General features: G+C 55.0%; 1 protein-coding gene across 2 annotated transcripts; it reads left to right on the forward strand.

The window, feature by feature from the left end:
- Positions 1-5,772: 5,772 nt before the first annotated feature.
- P2RY2 (purinergic receptor P2Y2) lies at positions 5,773-17,666 on the forward strand. Of its 2 annotated transcripts, none has more exons than XM_063327399.1 (2): positions 5,773-5,932; positions 14,123-17,666. In XM_063327399.1, exon 2 carries the CDS (start codon positions 14,127-14,129, stop codon positions 15,201-15,203), a length of 1,077 nt encoding a protein of 358 aa, XP_063183469.1. In that variant the 5' UTR covers positions 5,773-5,932; positions 14,123-14,126; the 3' UTR covers positions 15,204-17,666. The 2 variants fall into 2 exon arrangements, with proteins under 2 accessions (XP_063183469.1, XP_063183478.1); XM_063327408.1 differs by lacking the exon at positions 5,773-5,932 and adding an exon at positions 8,150-8,489.
- The last annotated feature ends 98 nt before the right edge of the window (positions 17,667-17,764 follow it).

Genomic DNA, 17,764 nt, shown 5'->3' on the forward strand with positions numbered 1-17,764 from the left:
AGACAGCAAAGGTCCCCTGTGCCCTGTCTGCACTCACTTGTCAGTTCTTGTTGCAGGGTTGAATGGCAAAAGGGTGGTGGGTGCCTTTCTGTGCTCAGCACCCACCCACCCTCTCACCACCATGGTTGTAGCTCTTGAGTGCTGCTCCCCCAAACACCATCAGCCTCAGCAATGTCAGGAGGAGATTCCTACAGGAATGTGTGCGTATGATGGATGGACAGAGGGACTGGCTCACGGTGGTTTTCCATCCCGAAGTCCCATCTCCAGCACCTCTTTCTCCAATCAACCCTGCTTTGGAGCTCGGTTGGCTGCTGGGAAGGTCCACCCATGCCTCCAAAGCACTGAGTGGGTACCAACCCCACTTGACCTTATCCCCTGCACACCCCATTAGTGTTCACCACCATGAACAGATTCTTCATCCTCCAGCTGGATGAGTTTTGCTGCCTCTTATATATCCTTAAAAGTTGATGGTGATTCTAAATTAGAGCATCCAGGAGGGAAAGTGCAGCCACTGTGGGAAGCTGCAAAATCAGATCTGCTGCCATGGGATGTCCCTCCTACTTGCACAGGATGTCCCTCCTGCACACAGGGCACAAATCTACCTCCCAGTTAGGTGGCTGAACATCTTACCAGCCAAGAGATCATGAGAAGTGACTAAATGCCCATGGCCAGGCTGGATCGGGAAATGAGTTTACACTTAAAGAGATTTAGATGAGTGTTCATGACCTTTACCTCTCCCACCAACCAACACAAGGCAGGTCTGCAGGCTTAACTCAACACATGGGATTGAGTGCGCCCTCAGCAAGTTTGCCAGTGACACCAAGCTGTGTGGAGCCATCGACACGCTGGAGGGAAGGGATGCCATCCAGAAGCACCTGGACAGGCTGGAGGGGTGGGCCTGTGTGAAGCTCATGAACTTCAACCAGGCCAAGTGAAAGGTCCTACATCTAGGTCAGGGCAACCTGAGGCACAAACCCAGGCTGGGCGGTGAATGGCTTGAGAGCAACCCTGAGGAGAAGGACTTGGAGGTGTTGGTGGATGAGAAGCTCAACATGAGCCATCAGTGTGCGCTGGCAGCCCAGAAACCCCCCCGCAGCCTGGGCTGCATCCCCAGCAGCGTGGGCAGCAGGGCGAGGGGGGGGATTCTGCCCCTCTGCTCCGCTCGGGGGAGACCCCCCTGCAGTGCTGCCTCCAGCTCTGGGGCCTCAGCACAGGAGAGACACGGAGCTGTTGGAGCGGGGCCAGAGGAGGCCCCGGAGATGCTGGGAGGGCTGGAGCCCCTCTGCTGGGAGGACAGGCTGAGAGAGTTGGGGGGGTTCAGCCTGGAGAAGAGAAGGCTCCGGGGAGACCTTGGAGCCCCTTCCAGTCCCTCAAGGGGCTCCAGGAAAGCTGGGGAGGGACTCTGGATGAGGGAGGGGAGCCATAGGACGAGGGGGAATAGTTCTAAACTGGAAGGGGGGGAGATGTAGATGAGATGTTAAGAAGAAATTCTTGGCTGTGAGGGCGGTGAGCCCCTGGCCCAGGTTGCCCAGAGAAGCTGTGGCTGCCCCATCCCTGGAGGGGTTCAAGGCCAGGTTGGCCGGGGCTTGGAGCAACCTGGTCTGGTGGGAGGTGTCCCTGCCCAGGGCAGGGGGTTGGAACTGGATGGTCTTTAAAGTCCCTTCCAACCCATGCCATTCTGTGATTCCATGACTGCAAACTTTCATCCTTGCTTCCACTAAGGCTTTAAAAAAAAATCAAGAAAAAGAGATCTGATGTATCCCAGTTTGTCTCAAACACTTCTACCAGTGTCCCCCTGCCCGCGCCACAGGTTTAAGCTGTTCCCATGGGTGCAGGGCTCTGCTGTGGGCACCCTGACCTTCCCGGTCCTCCTGTTCCTGTATCACATTCCTCTCAGCTAGACAACATGGAAATGTTTTGAAAGCGTCTTAGAAACCTGCATCGCTGCCAAAACGGTTGAAAAATGAAGCCGTGAAGGGAAGCGCGGGGCTGCTTTCCAGCTTGGCTCGAATGGGTATTGCCGCTCGCCTCCGTCCCTGCGCTGCAGCTGCACAAGTCATTCGCTTCTTGACTGGATTTAAAACATCTGCCTCTTTCTTTGGTTCATTTGAGCTGCTTTGGAGCTGGAAAATGGAGATTTTGGGAGGGTTTTGTGTCCCCTAGGCAATGGGTGACCATCACCTGCATGAAGAATGGGAATGAGTAAGGCGGGTTAGGGTGGACATTAATCTCCTCCCATCTCCCTCGCACCCAAATGAGTGGAGAAAGGGGAGAAAATGCAAAAGAAGGGGAAGGAAAAGCTTTTCCTTGTAGTGGGCAGTGAAGCTGAGACGCCCTTGCTTGCTAGAAGCTGCTTAGACTTCAGCCAGGCTTGGAAAATGACTGATGGGAAGAGGAAGTCTCCAGGGGACCACTTCCCTGCTCCGAACAAGCTTTTAGAAAAACATCTCCTCTTGCTTGTGGAAGCATCCAGCAATGGGCCGCCGACCAGACCTCTCAGCTGTTTGTGGCCATAATTAATCACCCCTTGACATGAAGAAGCCGCCTGCCTCTTGTCTTGAGATGTTTGGCTTTATCTTCTGGTGGAAGAGCTGCGGGTGTTCAGACCCCGGAGGATCAGGCTGGGGGAGACAGCACCAGGCAAGGGCTGCTGAGCAGCAGCGATCACCCCGCAGACCGAAGTTCATGTAAGGACATACGGCAAATCTCAGGACACCATCCACATCTCCATCCATCATCTCTGGACATCATCCCTCCTTCGGAGGGAGCCAGGGGGAAGGATTTGGAGGATGAAACCGGGGTGCTATGGTCCGGTTAAGCCAACCCTTACCCAAGAACTGTTTCCAAATCCCAGAGAGATGGGTTTAACTCAGCACCACAGTGACATGCCGGCAGGGCACTGCTCAGCAGCTTCACCACTCTGAGCCTCACTCAACAGCACTGCCCAGGCATCTCCCTCCCTCTGTGCAAGCAACGAGCTTGTCCTTCCTCCCTTATCAGCCCCAAATAGCTACGACGTGATGTATTGTTTTCCCTCCTCAAACAAATTACATCAGAAGAAGGAAACAGGCAATTTTTTTTTGTTGTTTTCTGGCATGGAGGTCCATCAGCAAGATCTCTGCTGCACTGTTTCCGTGCCAGACGTTCATATCCGCCTCGCACTGGCTAATGCCTCCTTAGCCGGCTGCCACTTTCTGCTTTTGAATAATAGATGGCATCGCTGCCCATCTCCTCCTCCCTCAGGGTCTTTATGGTTGCCCCCAGACATATCCAGGGCATCCAAGGAGCCCCCACGTGAAATCAGATCCAGCTGCAGAATCTGGCTTACGCCCACGGACACAGATTGGGAATACACGGAGGAGAGCTGGGGCTCGCTCTGCGCTCACCGCGGTGGAAAACAACTGGGCCACCTGTGCATGATTCAAAGGGGCTTGTTCTCCAGCCTCATCCTGCCCGAGAAATCCTCCAGCCCTCCCCAGATTTGAAGGGTTTTCAGTCCAGGTGAGCAAAACCCACTGGGGAGGTAGGGTTGAACCTGGTCACTGCTTCATTTGGGCATGAAACATCCAGCAGGCTACAAAGGCGGTGGTGGCCTTCCATAGCTTCTTAGGAGGCCGTGTTGTGCCAGGACTCAGTGGGGCCAGACCCCAGAGCATCTCTGTAGGGTGTGGGGGGATACGGGGGATACAACCCCGCAGCTCACACCCACAGCACCCAAACCTAATGTATTTCCTAGAAATTTAGGGCAGGCTACAAAGCCAGTGGTGGTCCTCCAAAAGTGCAGGAGAAGCTTCTTGGGAGGCTGCGTTGTGCCAGGACAAACCCCAGAGCACCTCCATAGCATGTCTGGGGCATGTGGCAGATACAACCCCCCGGCTCATACCCAAACTCGTGAGGGACTTCTCTTTCATCGTATGGTCCAGTTTGCCCTTAGGGTTCTCTAGATGTTTTACATCCCAGTAGAGGAATTTTAACAGGTCTGCTACCCTCTGCAGGAGATGGACACCTATTTGTGGTTGAACTCAGGCCCCAGGAGCTCACAGGAGAAGACATGGCAAGGAAGAACACCTCAAGCAAACTTTCTGCCATGTCCTCCTGGCTTCAGCAGCCTTTTCCCTGGATGAAAAGTCCCAGCATTGAGATGCAAGAGGTGCAGCACCCGCTTTGCCAAGGGTTTACCTGTATCCCCAAGGAAGAAGCATTTTGCTGGCACGTGGTTCCCTGGAAAATAAGAGTGGAGTTGCAAGGAATCAGACCCCCAAAATTACTCTTGTCAAAAATAAATTCCCCCACCCCAGGGAGTTCATGGCGATGCAGCTGGTTTTGACTTGACAGATCGCTGACTGATGGATGGGAACTGGTCCTGAGAGCTAAAATTAGAGCCAAAACTGGCTTCAAAGTCCCTTTACCATGTTATGTCCCCGATCCCTCTGCTTCCCTTGGAAATGAAGCTGGCTTGCAGTGAGAGATGTGCTGCGGGGCGCCACCTGAGATGCATTGGTAACCACCCTGGGGTAGGATGGGGCAGAGTTGGGTGTCACCCACAGTGGGACAGGGTCCCACATCATGGTGGCTGTGGCCGAAGACCCAAACAGGGCTCATCCAGCTGGTTCAGAGGCATTTTTTCCCCTCCAGAGCTCATCCTGAGACCCCCTTAGCCCTGGGTGTCTGCTCCATGCCCCAGGTACGGGACTATGGGCCCTGCCCCAGGCAGGGTCCTGTACCGGGGCACCCTGGGATGCAGGGGTGGGTCACCAGGGCACTCCCAGGGGGAGGCAGCTCTCTGGGGACCCTAGGGCTGCTGCGGATGGGGGGAGGTTGGATGCAGAGGGGGGGACTGGCCACAGCCCTGGGCAGGTGGGATCCAGCCCTGGTCCTAGCCCTGATCCCAACCGTGGTCCCATCCCCGGAGGGGGGGCTCCTGCCCCCTCCCACCCATGTGCCCATCCTTGGAGGGAGGGCTCCTGTCTGAGCATCAGTCCTGATTCCAGCTCCGGTTCCATCTCCTGGGGGAAAGGGGAGAGCGGACAGTCTCTAGTCCCAGTCCCAGTGCCCGAAGGGGAAAGTCCGGTCCCCAGTTCCATTCCCGATTCCATCCATGGTCCCATCCCTGGAGGGGGGACTCCTGTCCTGGCCCTAACCCCGGTCCCATCCCCGGTTCTATCCATGCTCCCATCCCCGCAGGGAAAGGGGGAAGCAGTCGGGCTCCTGTCCTGGTGCCAGCCGTGATCCCATCCCCGAAGGGGGGGGTGCTCCTCCCCCAATCCCTCCCATGTTCCCACCCTTGGAGGGGCAGCTCCTGTCCGAGCATCAGCCCCGGGCCCAGCCCTGATCCCATCCGTGGTCCCATCCCCGGAGGGGGGAGCTCCCGTCCTGGCCCTAACCCCGGTCCCATCCCCGGAGGGGGGGACTCATGCCCTAACCTCAGTCGCATCTGTGGTCCCATCTCCGGTGCGGGGGGAGGGTCCTGTCCTAGCCCTAATCCCGGTCCCATCCCGGTTCTATCCATGCTCCCACCCCCGGCGGGTGGAAAGCGGGGGAGCGGTCGCTCTCCTGTCCCGGTCCCAGCGCCGGCCCCAGCCCCGGGAGATGGGTGTCTGGCCCCGGTCCCAGCCCTGATCCCATCCCCGCAGGCGGGGGGGAGTCTTGTCCCGATTCCTTCTCCCTCGGGGGGGGGAGGCGGTCCCAGCTCCGGTCCCAACCCCGGGGAGGGCGGTGCGGTCCCGGTCCTGCCCCGCTCCTGCCCCGCTCCCAGCCTCGGGGAGGGCGGTGCGGCCCCGCGGCCGGCCCCCGTCCCGCAGCCCGGCTCACACGCGGCGGGCCCGGGCCCGGGGGCGGGGAAGGACCGAACCTCGGGCATGGAGCTGCCTCCGCCGCCCGCCTGAACCGAGCGGGGCCGTCGGCACGGAGCCACCCGGCTCGGCATCGCCCGGTGAGCGGGGCCGCATCCAGCCGGGGGGTGCGGGAGGGGGGGGTTGGGGGGGGGGGTGCGTGTCCTGCCCACGCAGGAGGGTGTGCGACAGTGTGGGACGGGGAGGGGTGTGTGTGTGTGACCCCCGGGGTGCGGGTGGGCACATGGGTGGGGGGGACACGCACGGACCCCTGGGCGCACACACGGGTGGGGGGGACACGCACAGACACACGCACATGGGGGGGGGCACGCACGGACCCCTGGGCACACACAAACACTGCACACGGGTGGGGGGGACACGCACTTGGTTGGGAGGGGACACACAGACCCCTGTGCACACATGCACATGGGTGGGGGGGACACTCACTGACCCCTGTGCGCGCACACACACACAAGCATGGGTGGGGGGGCCACGCATGGACCCCTCCGTGCGCGCGCGCACACACACACGCACACGGGTGGGGTGGCACTTGCTGCTGGGCGGGTGACATGGGTGACACAGGGTCCCCGTGCACCCAACGCAGGGAGCGGGCCGCTGCAAGGGCAGAGCTGACCCCCGATTCTCCTCCTGGCTATGGGGGCAGCTCACACCCCACGTACTGTGACTAAAACTGCCCCAAAACCCCCAAACTGACCCAAAGACAGGGTGGGCAGGGCAGTGGCGGGCAGCGAGCTGCTGGCATGGGCTGGTGCTGGCATGAACGGTGGAAGCCGGGCACTCGAGGAAGCCTTCTGGGCTCCCTTTGCTCCTCTTTGCCTGAATTACTTGATTGTTTGTGCATTAATTCCCAATAATCTCTTTTGCCGCTCGGTTTCTTCCTTCCCGGGGGGAATTCGCTGGCTGTTTATCAGGGGTTTCCTGTACACACCTCTGGTAAAAACCATGGAGCTGCCTCCTTGGTTTACTCCAGCTTGTGTTTTTCCACCTCTTTGCACGCTGCAGTCCCTGTGTCATTTATTTTGGGATGTTTTAATTTGCACTGGGATCGGTGAGACTCTGCTTTCAAACCCTTGGACTCCTCCTAAACCCCAAACCCCCTTCCTCCCCGGAGCTGGGCGTGGGGTAGCATCTCTGTGGGAGCAACTTCAAGGGCGAAATGTCTTATTTCTCTTTCTGCTCCACTTTTCTTATCGGCTTATTGCAAAACCCATTTGGCAACCCGCTCTGCCTTCCTGTGTGGGAGGAGGGGGAGCAGCAAACCCCGCTCCCGGGGGGCTGCCGGTGCATGTGCCCCGAATTCCTCTTCCTCATTTATACCCAACCAAAGGGAACTTTGGCCTTCGTCCTCGGTGGCCGATGGGCTAAGGAGCTTCGGAGTCAAGGAGGAGACCCCTAAAATACTGCTGAGTCCCGGAGCTCAGCCGCATCCCGGGGCTTAGTGGATTATAAAACCCCGAGAAGTATTTTTGACTTATCCTGGCACCGAGTGGCTTTACCCCGTCTCTGCCCGATGTGATTTTTATCTCCGGTTATTGACATAAAGCCAAAGCCATGAATAGTTCGCTGGCAGCGGAGCGTGCTGCCGGCCACGCCGTCGTCCCTCCTCAACGCTGATCATCACCCATTAGAGCCTTAACGGGAGCCGGTCCATGAAGCAAAGAGCCTTTTGCTCCCACGGGATGCAAATTATTCCCCAAAGTCCACCCTGCGTGGGTTTTGGTGCAGCTTTGCCTTTGCTGTAGCTGCCGGTGTCATGGCAGAGCCCGATAATTGTGTTATCCCTGCTCTCGGATGCTGGTTATCTCCCGGAAGGGCAGCGTGCGTTTGGTTTTGCCGGGGGTTGTTGTGGCGGTGTTGGCTGATTCCCTTGATTTGGGCAGGAGGCTGTTGGGGCTCTGTGGAAACATCATTTTTTTTCCCAGATACGGGGCTTGTAGGGTAAAACGGAGTTCCCAAAAGCAGGCGATCAGACAGAAACCGATCCCACACTCTTCTCCCGCTCCGACCATCGTGTCCTCCGGTGAGCACCACAAAATCTTGGAGGGCAGAACCAACGTCAAATTCCTGGTGTAAAAAACAGCACCAGGCTACACTGTATCCCCAGGAAGCCTAAAGGATGCGAGCGCCTCGTTTTCCCCCTGCAATAAATAAAACTCAGGGTTTAGAGGCTCAAAGAGGATGTCATCTGCCCTCAACACCTCCGGGATGCTGCAAGGTCTCCCGGAGGGGAGGTGATGTTGGGATGCAGGGGGAAAATACACAGGGAGCATCACTTTTGCAGTAGGTGGAAGGGAAATGTTCGATCTGGCAATGAAGGGATTAAATATTGGCCAGGGTGATATTTGTTTCCAGCAGGATCCATCCCCGGAGACCTGCCGTGCTGGGAACTCAGTCCGGTTCAACGGAACGAAGGCGGCTTTAATTACGCAGGATTGCCGGCACCGATGGGTTTAGTGCTTTTATCTAATTCACCCTAAAGCCACAGCTTTGGTTAATCCGGATTGACTTCCCATGGTGTGGATGAAAGCTGGAGGTTTTGGTAGCGCCTGGGAAGCGGAGGCTCGAAGGGAGACTGATTCAGGGAGGAATTCAGGGAGTTTCTTGGGGAAATCCAGAAATTCCCAGAAAAAGTCATTTGTAAGTCATTATATCTTTTATCCAAACTCATACTCCCCTTTTTAGCTCGGGTCAAGTGGCTGAAAAGCCCTCTAGGAAACCGGAACTCCCCCCAAAAATACTTTTCAGGGAGAAAACAAATTTAACTCTGCTACTTCTCAGCCTGGGGGGGGGGGGACGAGGGGAAACTGAGGCACAGGGACGCTTTGGTGGAGCAGCTTTGTTTTTGCCAGCCGGAGTGGAGTCACCAATGCCCTCTAATGTGCATTTCTGGGGAAAAAAAAGTAGCAACATGGATTCTTTGCAAGCTCATTTTTGGGAGGAATGAGAGTTTCTGGCTATGGATGGGGTAAGGGGTAGGTCAGATCCGCGGGGAATAAAAGAGGGGGCATTGCCTGGGGCTCCGGGCAGGGAGGTGGATGAAGCCCCTTAAGCGGTTTAAACCTTGCTTTTGAGTATCTTGGAAATATATATTGGAGGTGTCTTGCCTTGGGATCTCTGGAGAGAAGCGCCGGGGAGCGATACGGAGGGTGGGACCGGGACAGCTGGGGATGTCCTCAGCCCACGCTGGTGGCCGGAGCCAGCCCGGAGGAGAAAGGCGCTGAAGGTCACGGCAGCAGAAAGGAGCCAAATGAAAAGGGTAGATGAAAACCAGGGAGGTTGACCAGGCTCGAATTTCAGCCCGGTCCCATCTCACGTCTCCCAACCAAACAGGCTTGGGAGCATCCGAATGCGCCGCCTGTTTGCTTTTGGTGGCAGCGGGTTTCAACCACGGTCCCAACGGGGAGAAAAACGATGCCAGGTTGTTCGCTTCCCAGCGTCTCGAGTAGTTCCTGAGCCGGAGCGAGGATTTTGATGAGTCCGCTAAATGCCTATAAATTAGGGCAGGGAAAACACCCACGCTCTCCTTGTGTCTCTTGCAAAGGAGGCGGTGGGGAAGATGCAGTAAATGGATCGTGGTTTCGACCTCTGGCTTAAAACGACGGGAGCTGCGGTCGCAGTCGGTGCATCTGCGCCGCCTGGGTTTGATTTCCCAGGGCTTCACACCAGCAGAACGAAGGGCTGCGTCTGTGAGGTCCTGCCAGTAAATTAACCCACATTAATTATTTGGGAAGGTCAATTAAATCTCATCAAGGCCCCCCACCCCCCACCCCGTGAAACGCATTCATCGCAGCTGCGATTTGGTCGCGCTTTGTTTGCTTGCGTGACTTGGCTTCTGCTGGCAGGTTCCCAAGCGCGAAACACGGCGGGATGGACAGTGAGCGCTGGGATGACACCGGGAATGCTGAAAAGTGGGTCAGAAAACAGGATTAAAGCCCTTTACTTGGTGATTCAGCACCCGACCCACCGTCCCTGGGTGCTGCACGTCCTTCAGCTGCCCGTGACCTTCTCCGATGACAGCCCCCTCCTTCCCCACGTTGACTCATCTCAATATCCCCGGCCCGGCTGTGGTAGATACCGTTACGGGAGCATTTTGGGATGCTGACATCACACGCACATGCCTGTGGGTATATATTTTGGAGGGCACGTGGCTGCCAGGGTTGCAACACTGATCTGCCTGGCCTCCTCTCCTCACAGGGCTCCTCTCCTGTGCTGCCTTCATCCACTACAGCTGATGGTACCTGTTTTCTGGGGAAAAAAATCCTATGTCCCATGGGATAAACAGGTCCAAGGCCACACTGCAAAGAGAAAGGTGGTCCAGCCGTTGCAACCAGGTTCATCCAGACCCAACAAGTGGTCTAGTATGCAGGAGGCTGGTTGGAGAAATGCCCTTGCTGTGTACCAGTGGCTGGAGGGCACCTAAAAAGCTGTGCATGGTCATCTGTGTTCAACACCAGGAAAACAGTGGACGAGAAGCTCAACATGAGCCGGCGATGTGCACTTGCAGCCCAGAAAGCCAACTGCAGCCCTGGCTGCATCAAAAGAAGCGTGGGCAGCAGGTTGGGGGAGGTGATTCTGCCCCTCTACTCTGCTCTGGTGAGACCCCACCTGGAGCACTGCCTCCAGCTCTGGAGTCCTCAGCACAAGAAGGACATGGACCTGTTGGAACAGGTCCATTGGAGGGCCACGAAGATGATCCGAGGGCTGGAGCCCCTCTGCTGTGAGGACAGGCTGAGAGAGTTGGGGGGGTTCAGCCTGGAGAAGAGAAGGCTCCGCAGAGACCTTAGAGCCCCTTCCAGTCCCTCAAGGGGGCCTACAGGAAGGATGGGGAGGGACTCTGAATGAGGGAGTGTAGTGATAGGACATGGGGTAATGGCCTCAAACTGAAAGAGGGGAGATTTAGATTGGATCTGAGGAAGAAATTCTTGGCTGTGAGGGTGGTGAGCCCCTGGCCCAGGTTGCCCAGAGAAGCTGTGGCTGCCCCATCCCTGGAGGGGTTCAAGGCCAGGTTGGACGGGGCTTTGAGCAGCCTGGTCTAGTGGGAGGTGTCCCTGCCCAGGGCAGGGGGTTGGAACTAGATGATCTTTAAGGTCCCTTCCAACCCAAACCATTCTGTGATTCTATGAAAAAAACTTCCTGCTGTGACCCTGGGAAGGGCCAGGAGAGCCATTGAAGCAGATGCAGGTGGTCCTCACCAAAGCATCGTGGTGGGCTTGCTTTTGGTAGTCATAGAAGTATTTATCCTGTTCGATATCCTCAGGGATTGCTGTTGCTTTCTCCCTCCCAGTTGTCCCCGCCGGGGGCTCGATGCGTCACTGTGAGAGCTGGCATTCGTGCCATTTGGCCCGTAGGCAGAGGAAAGGGCAGCTGCCAGCTTTTGTGCCTTCGCACGCCTTGGCTGGCCGTGTCATCTCCGTCTGGCTCCCTGCGGATGCAACGCATCCAGGGGCGAGGGGGTGGACTGCGGCCACGGCCCTGACAGACACAGCAAGTTTTGTCCTAGGGATTCTGGGCCAAAGTAGGGAAAAAAAGAAAGGCTTTTGCATTTCCAGAAGGAAAAGGAGGGAGAGCACGATGACAAGGACAAGGCTGCCTTGTGAGCAGGGTTTTGTCTCTGTGATTACCCTGTTCAAGCCAACCAGCCCTGTTTGCTCCTTGTCCTGGAGATGTGTGACTTGGCACATCCGTGGTTGCGGAATGGCCTGGGGCAGCCCATGCTGCCCCGCACGCTGGAGGAGATTCCCCACCCTGACTTACGGATGGGTTTGAAATGCCTTGTTAGGTTTTCTAGCTGGGGTTGCAGGAGCCTACGGGAAGGTGGGCTGGAAGATGGGGTGATCCTGCCCCCGTTGGTGCTCCAGAGCTGGGTGATGGATTGCGCGCAGGGGACAGAGGGGATGCAGACGTAAAGGCATGGAGAAACCACGTGCAAGGCTGAAGTCTCTGGAGCTCTGTAACTGTTCCCTATTCCTTTTAGGGCACCTTGTGTGGCTTTTCTTGGTCACGGTGGCCTGTCCGACCCGTTTAATCAGCTGCCAGGTCTGCGGGCAACCTCTGTCTCATTGACCACAGATCTGCAAAGCTCAGACAGAAGGCAGAAGTTGAGGAGAAGCACAGCTGGAAAGTATTTTACCATCTGCCCAAGCACTGTCAACCCTCTCCTTCCGCAGGGACAAACCCTATTGCCAAGGGCTTGAGGGAAGCAGGATGAAGGGTGATGGAACCAAAGCTGAACTGGCTGCAGGAAAAGCAAAACCCCGGGGTAGGGACAGAGTGAGATGGGTCCTGGTTCCTCATGTTCATCGCAGAGCAGTTCCCAAAATTATATTTGGGTTTTTGCAGATGTTGCAGATTAGTCAGGGCGTGAGCGTGCGTGTGGTTTCTGCCCACGCCCTTGGGAAGCGTGAGCCTTGGCCAGCGCTGCTTGTGGTCTGCTCTGAGAGCAAAAGCAGTGAAATGGGGGGAACATGAGGGGAACATCAGTGGGGATCGTGTCCATGCCACATCTGGTCAGGTTGTTTGATCCTGTCCCTGGAGCAAGGTCTGGAATTATCCCCATGTGATGGGCTGGAGGCATCACTTCACCCCTTCTCCATTGACTGTGCGTTGTCAAGGTGCTTTTTAATGCCATAGGCCTTCACTTTGGTGAGAGATCATCCAGGTTGGCAGCTTCTAGGAGACTTTCATTGCCTCCTTCCCTGCAGGAGCTGGATTGGAGGTAGGGGCAGGATAGCTGTGGGTCAGAACGGTGCTCGTTTGCAAGAAAGGGCACATCCATGCCGTCCCACAGCATGGTGGCACCAGGTTAGCGCTGAACCATTTAGCCAAGAAGGCTGGTATTGCACTTTTCCACCCAAAATCATGATGAGATTTGGGTCAGGGCACATCCCACATGCTCATTCAAAGGGCACCTTTACCCAAACCTTTTCTCCTGCAGTAGCTCCTGGTCTCTGAGCTCCTGTGCTGGATTCATCTCCCTGTAGCCCCGTTTCCGCGGGCTCCCCATGACAGGAAGCAGCAGCACTGGGCTCAGCATGTTCCACCCCCTGAGATCAAACTGGCTTGTTTTACGGGAAGGGAGGCCAATGCATTTTTATTTGATTCCTGGCTGATGGGCTTGCTGAGCGATCATGTGTCGGCTGGGTCGTGGGCTGTCCCCGATGCACAAAAGGGCCCTTGTCTCTCCTGATACAGAGAGTGCCAGACTCGGCGTGTCTGCGGAGACTCTTTCGAGTCCATTTTTCTCGTCTCAGCTGGTCATTCCCATGCAAAAACCAGCTTTGCACAAGCACAGGCAGACTTTCTGGTGGTGGTGATACTGGAGGAGCAGGTCTCAAGGCCAGGAAGCAGGACGAGCGAGGTGGCCACCATCAGCCCAACCCAAGAAAAACCCTTGGCATTAAAACCCCAGCAGCAGCACCAAACCCTGTCAGAGCCCCTGTGGTGGAGAGCATGCTCTCTTTGGCAAAGTTTGGTTACCTTGGGGTAATCAAAGGGGCCTCCTGATGTTATGGTGATGTTTGCTCTGCAAGAAGGAGCTGAGGACCTCTGAAATCAGAGCCTTGCCAGTGACGGTGATTGCTTGCGGAAGGGCACGGTTCCCTTTTCTTGCCTATTCTGCCTGGGGTTTGGTAGGACCCACCTTTCATGGTGCTTGGCTGAGTCGCTTCTCATGGATGGTTAAGCACAGAGTGGAGCATCTTTGCTGTTCTGTAGCACAGGAGACCAAATTTCTGCATGAACATGGTGGGAAGGGTGGACTGGGGCATTGAGCTGGGCTGCAGGAAGCCTGACCTGGACTCCTAGATTTGGGACCTGGGGTTTGTTGGTTACTTTAGAACAGCTTGGTTCCTCCTGTGGGCTCCAGGTGCAAAATGAGGATAAATAAAACTCCCCTTATCTGCTCGACCGTAAGCCCTCCATGCTAGGTACTACCTCACTTGTGTTAATGCCCAACGCAATGAAGCGTTGGAGATGCCATGTGCTGGCAGGAGGCACGCACTGACACCTTTCGAGTCATTGTCACCCGTACTGAGATGGCACTGCCTGCCAGACAGCACGCCATACTTGCAGGTGGCTTTTGGATAGACACAGATAAGCGTTGATGGCAACCTTGACGGGAGGAGAAGGGAAGGGTGCAAATATGGTAGTGATGACAACATAGACCCCGCAACGTGTCGTAGCACTGCGGCACTGGGGTTTTCTCATCTAACCCACCTCTTCCAGGGACTCCTCATCTCCATGTCCTTACAGCCTCTTTGCTTTCCCCCCAGGGCGATGGCAAACCTAACGACTCCTCCAGCCTGGACCAGAGTCATCAATAGTTCCTTGAACCCAGACGGCACAGGAGACAATGCCTACAAGTGCATATTTGATGAGGACTTCAAGTACGTCCTACTGCCCGTCTCCTACGGCATTGTGTGCGTGGTGGGGCTCTTTCTCAACCTGTTGGCCCTCTACGCCTTCATCTTCAGGATCAAGACCTGGAATGCCTCCACCACGTACATGTTCAACCTGGCCGTGTCTGACACGCTCTACGTGGTCTCACTGCCCCTCCTGGTGTATTATTATGCCATGGGGGACAACTGGCCCTTCAGCGTGGGCTTGTGTAAGATAGTTCGCTTCTTGTTTTACACCAACCTCTACTGCAGCATCCTGTTCCTCCTCTGCATCAGCATCCATCGATTCCTGGGCATCTGCTTCCCACTGAAGTCGCTGCAGTGGGGACATGTTCGCTACGCCCGAAGGGTGTCAGTCATCGTGTGGGTGGTGACTGTCGTGTGCCAGTCACCCGTGCTGTTCTTCGTCACCACCAGCATGAAGCGTGACACCATCACCTGCCACGACACATCCAGCAAGGACCTCTTTGGCGAGTTTGTTATTTACAGTTCAGTGATGCTGGTGCTGCTCTTCTGCATCCCTTTCCTCATCATCATCATCTGCTACTGCCTAATGGCCCGGAGGCTGCTGCAGCCAACACGGGGGATGTCCCGGCTGTCCCGATCCAAAAAGAAGTCAGTCAAGATGATAATCATCGTCTTGGTGGTCTTCATTGTTTGTTTTCTTCCTTTCCATGTCACTCGTACTTTGTACTACTCCTTCCGGAGCTGGGACTTCAACTGTCAGACCCTCAATGCCATCAATTTAGCCTACAAGGTGACCCGTCCCCTAGCTAGCACCAACAGCTGCTTGGATCCCATTTTGTATTTCTTAGCAGGACAACGATTTATGAAGTTTGCAGGCAACAAAATGCCAGGGAAGCCTCAAAATGAAGTGGCACTGGGAATCGTGCCCAACAGTCACCTGGGAACCAGTAACGACACAAGCACGTTATCCAAGGATGTGAAATCCTAGCTCTGCTCTGGCATGGCCAGCACCGTCTCTGCGATGGAAGGGTTTATCCCAGGTGTGAAGGGAGGTCAGGATGCTTCAGGGTCTGAGGATTTTGGTGTTTGCAGTGCCTTGGCTTGCCCCCACTTCAGCATGGTCCGTGTTAAATGCACTCCTCTGCTTGTTGCTTTCAAACATATTTCTTCAGGAAGATGCTGCTGTGGTTGTACACACAAAGCCCGTATCTCTGCCTCTTCATCCAAGCCTGCCTCTCTGTTCGATGCTGAATGGCATCTCTCCACCAGGAGGCTGGGTGACCTCTATCATGGTGGCCAAATCTGTTAAAAAAAACAATCGTGCCCTGAATGTCTTCTATCATTTTCTAAAGCAGAAACGTTGTGTGCAAAAGGTCCCCCCTGAAGAAACCCATCTGCCTTCCTCCAGATTCCCTGGCACAGAGTTAGTGAGGGTTTCTCTGGGCCTTGGCAAGGGAGGAAAGGCTTTTGGTCGATGAGGAGTGTCAGCTGTGGCTCTGATAAACAAGTGGATGAAAATGTCAAGCACAAATATCACCCGCAGCGGGAAAGAGTCTCCCACAGCTTTGCATCCCTGAAGAAATGCTCTCCCAGCTTCAAGCCCTGGTCTCCGCTGGCAGAGATGGGAGGGGAGTCCCAGCTCCTGTCCAAGGGCTGGCTTCCCACTAAAAAGGGTGCTGGTGGACCCTCCATCCCACTGGAGTATGCTGGTACCATCCCACTGGAGTTTAGTGGTACCATCAAGCAGGTGCCCTGTAGGTTTCTGCAGTGGGGTCAACACCTTCCAAAAGACCTATTAGTGCTTCCCAACAGCAACATTCACTCCTGAAAAGCTTTTAGGCGCCCATAGCTTTCCCTCAGCTGTTGATTTTAATAATGATCCCCAGCTTATTAAAATTCAGGGTTAGCTCTCTATGTCTTGTTTTTAACCCCCTTACTAGCGACTCATGTTTCCAGCAAAGAAGCGAAGACTGTTCCTCATCCCCTTGGCTTAGAGCTGCCACATCCTCATTGCTGCTCAGAGGTGACAGCCCTCTGTGACCTTTAGCGGCTTGCTGTGACCCAAAATGCTGCCCAGATGCTGCTGTCTGGTCTCCTCATAATCCCAGTAATCCCAGTGCTCCACTGAAGCAGTCAGCGTAACCCTTACTGACAGTGCGGACCTTCCTTGTGAAATTTGGCTGCACTAAATCCTGGGGTTAGGAGCCATACCAGTAAACGTGGTGCTAAGCTTTGCCCCGGTCCTGTCTGGTTTTGGCCTTGCATCCCACATCAACCAGGAGAGTTCAAAGTAAACTGGAGAAAATGCCCACAGAACACTCCACCAGAAGGTCCACTTGGTCTTTCTCTATGTAATTGCTGGGTTAAACAGCCGAGAGCCCAGGCCCATCGTTTCCTTGCCCAGTCTTGCCACGAGGATGCTGATTCCTCACCCCAAAAATGAAAATTGCTTGTGCTGCAGCACTGGACGAGTCATATTTTGTAAAAGCAGCCCTGGCTCTATTTTAGGATTAGATAAACACTTTTGATCCTGGTTTAGAGCAATTCCTCAGACTTCTTCTTAGTTCCTCCCATCCCTCCTTCCTATGAAGTGGCTTGGTGGAGATAAAGACACGCCACGATGTAGTCAACTGAGTTCAGCCAAGGACAACTGGGACCATTCGGGGTCAACTGGGAGGTTCTTGTGGTCCCGGCTCAGTGGAGCCATGGTCCCATGGAGGGCTCTTGTACCAACCAACAATGTCATAGCCACAGGAGGCAGAGGAGGGGACTGTCTCAGCTCTGAGCACCATCAGCAAAGAAAAATAGGACATTTGTAGGGTGGTTCATCTCATCCTTGAGTGAACTTTTAGGATAAGGTTGGGTTAAGATAGGAGTTGCATCGTGGCAGCACCTTTTTCTCCTTGTGCCTGGGAAGGAAACTTGGCTTTATGGGGAGGGTCATGGCACGATCACCGGGGCGAGACAAATAATTAGAAGAAATTAATTCAACCGAAGCACTGAACTGGTACAAATGTTACTCCAGGCCAGGTCTTGCCTAGTCTTCCACACTTGCCAAAAAGCAGCGTGAACACCAAGTTACGTGCTCTGAATAATTCAACAAAAGCGTGCTCAAAGTTCACTCCTGCGGTCCTGCTTGGTGATCCCACCTTTCTCTGAGCTGGCATCAGCTGGCTTCAAACCACCGCCTTGGACAACACTGCCAGTCCCATCGAAGGGGTCCCTCCGTGATCCTGATCCTGCACAAGCTAGTGACACTGTTCAGACTGAGAGCGGTTGGAGAGGTACCAACTGGAAATTTATACATAGATACTTTTTTGTTTGTTTGTTTGTAAAAGCACTAACTTATACTAAAAAAAAAAGTGGGGTTTGTGACAATGACTGTACATTTTTATTTTTGTAACATGCAGACACCTGAGATTTCTTATAGTAAATAAATTTATTTCTACTACGAGCACTCTTCTGCCATCTCCTCTGACGTGTACAAAGAGGGGATACTGGGGATAGAAACTGGGTTGTTGAACCAGTCATAGACATATTTCAAGCTCC

This window comes from Chroicocephalus ridibundus, chromosome 1 (genome assembly GCF_963924245.1).
Source record: "Chroicocephalus ridibundus chromosome 1, bChrRid1.1, whole genome shotgun sequence".
Taxonomy (NCBI): Eukaryota; Metazoa; Chordata; class Aves; order Charadriiformes; family Laridae; genus Chroicocephalus; species Chroicocephalus ridibundus.

Excerpts from the sequence above, each read along its gene's own strand:
- P2RY2 (XM_063327399.1), top strand. The coding sequence starts at position 14,127 with ATGGCAAACCTAACGACTCCTCCAGCCTGGACCAGAGTCATCAATAGT.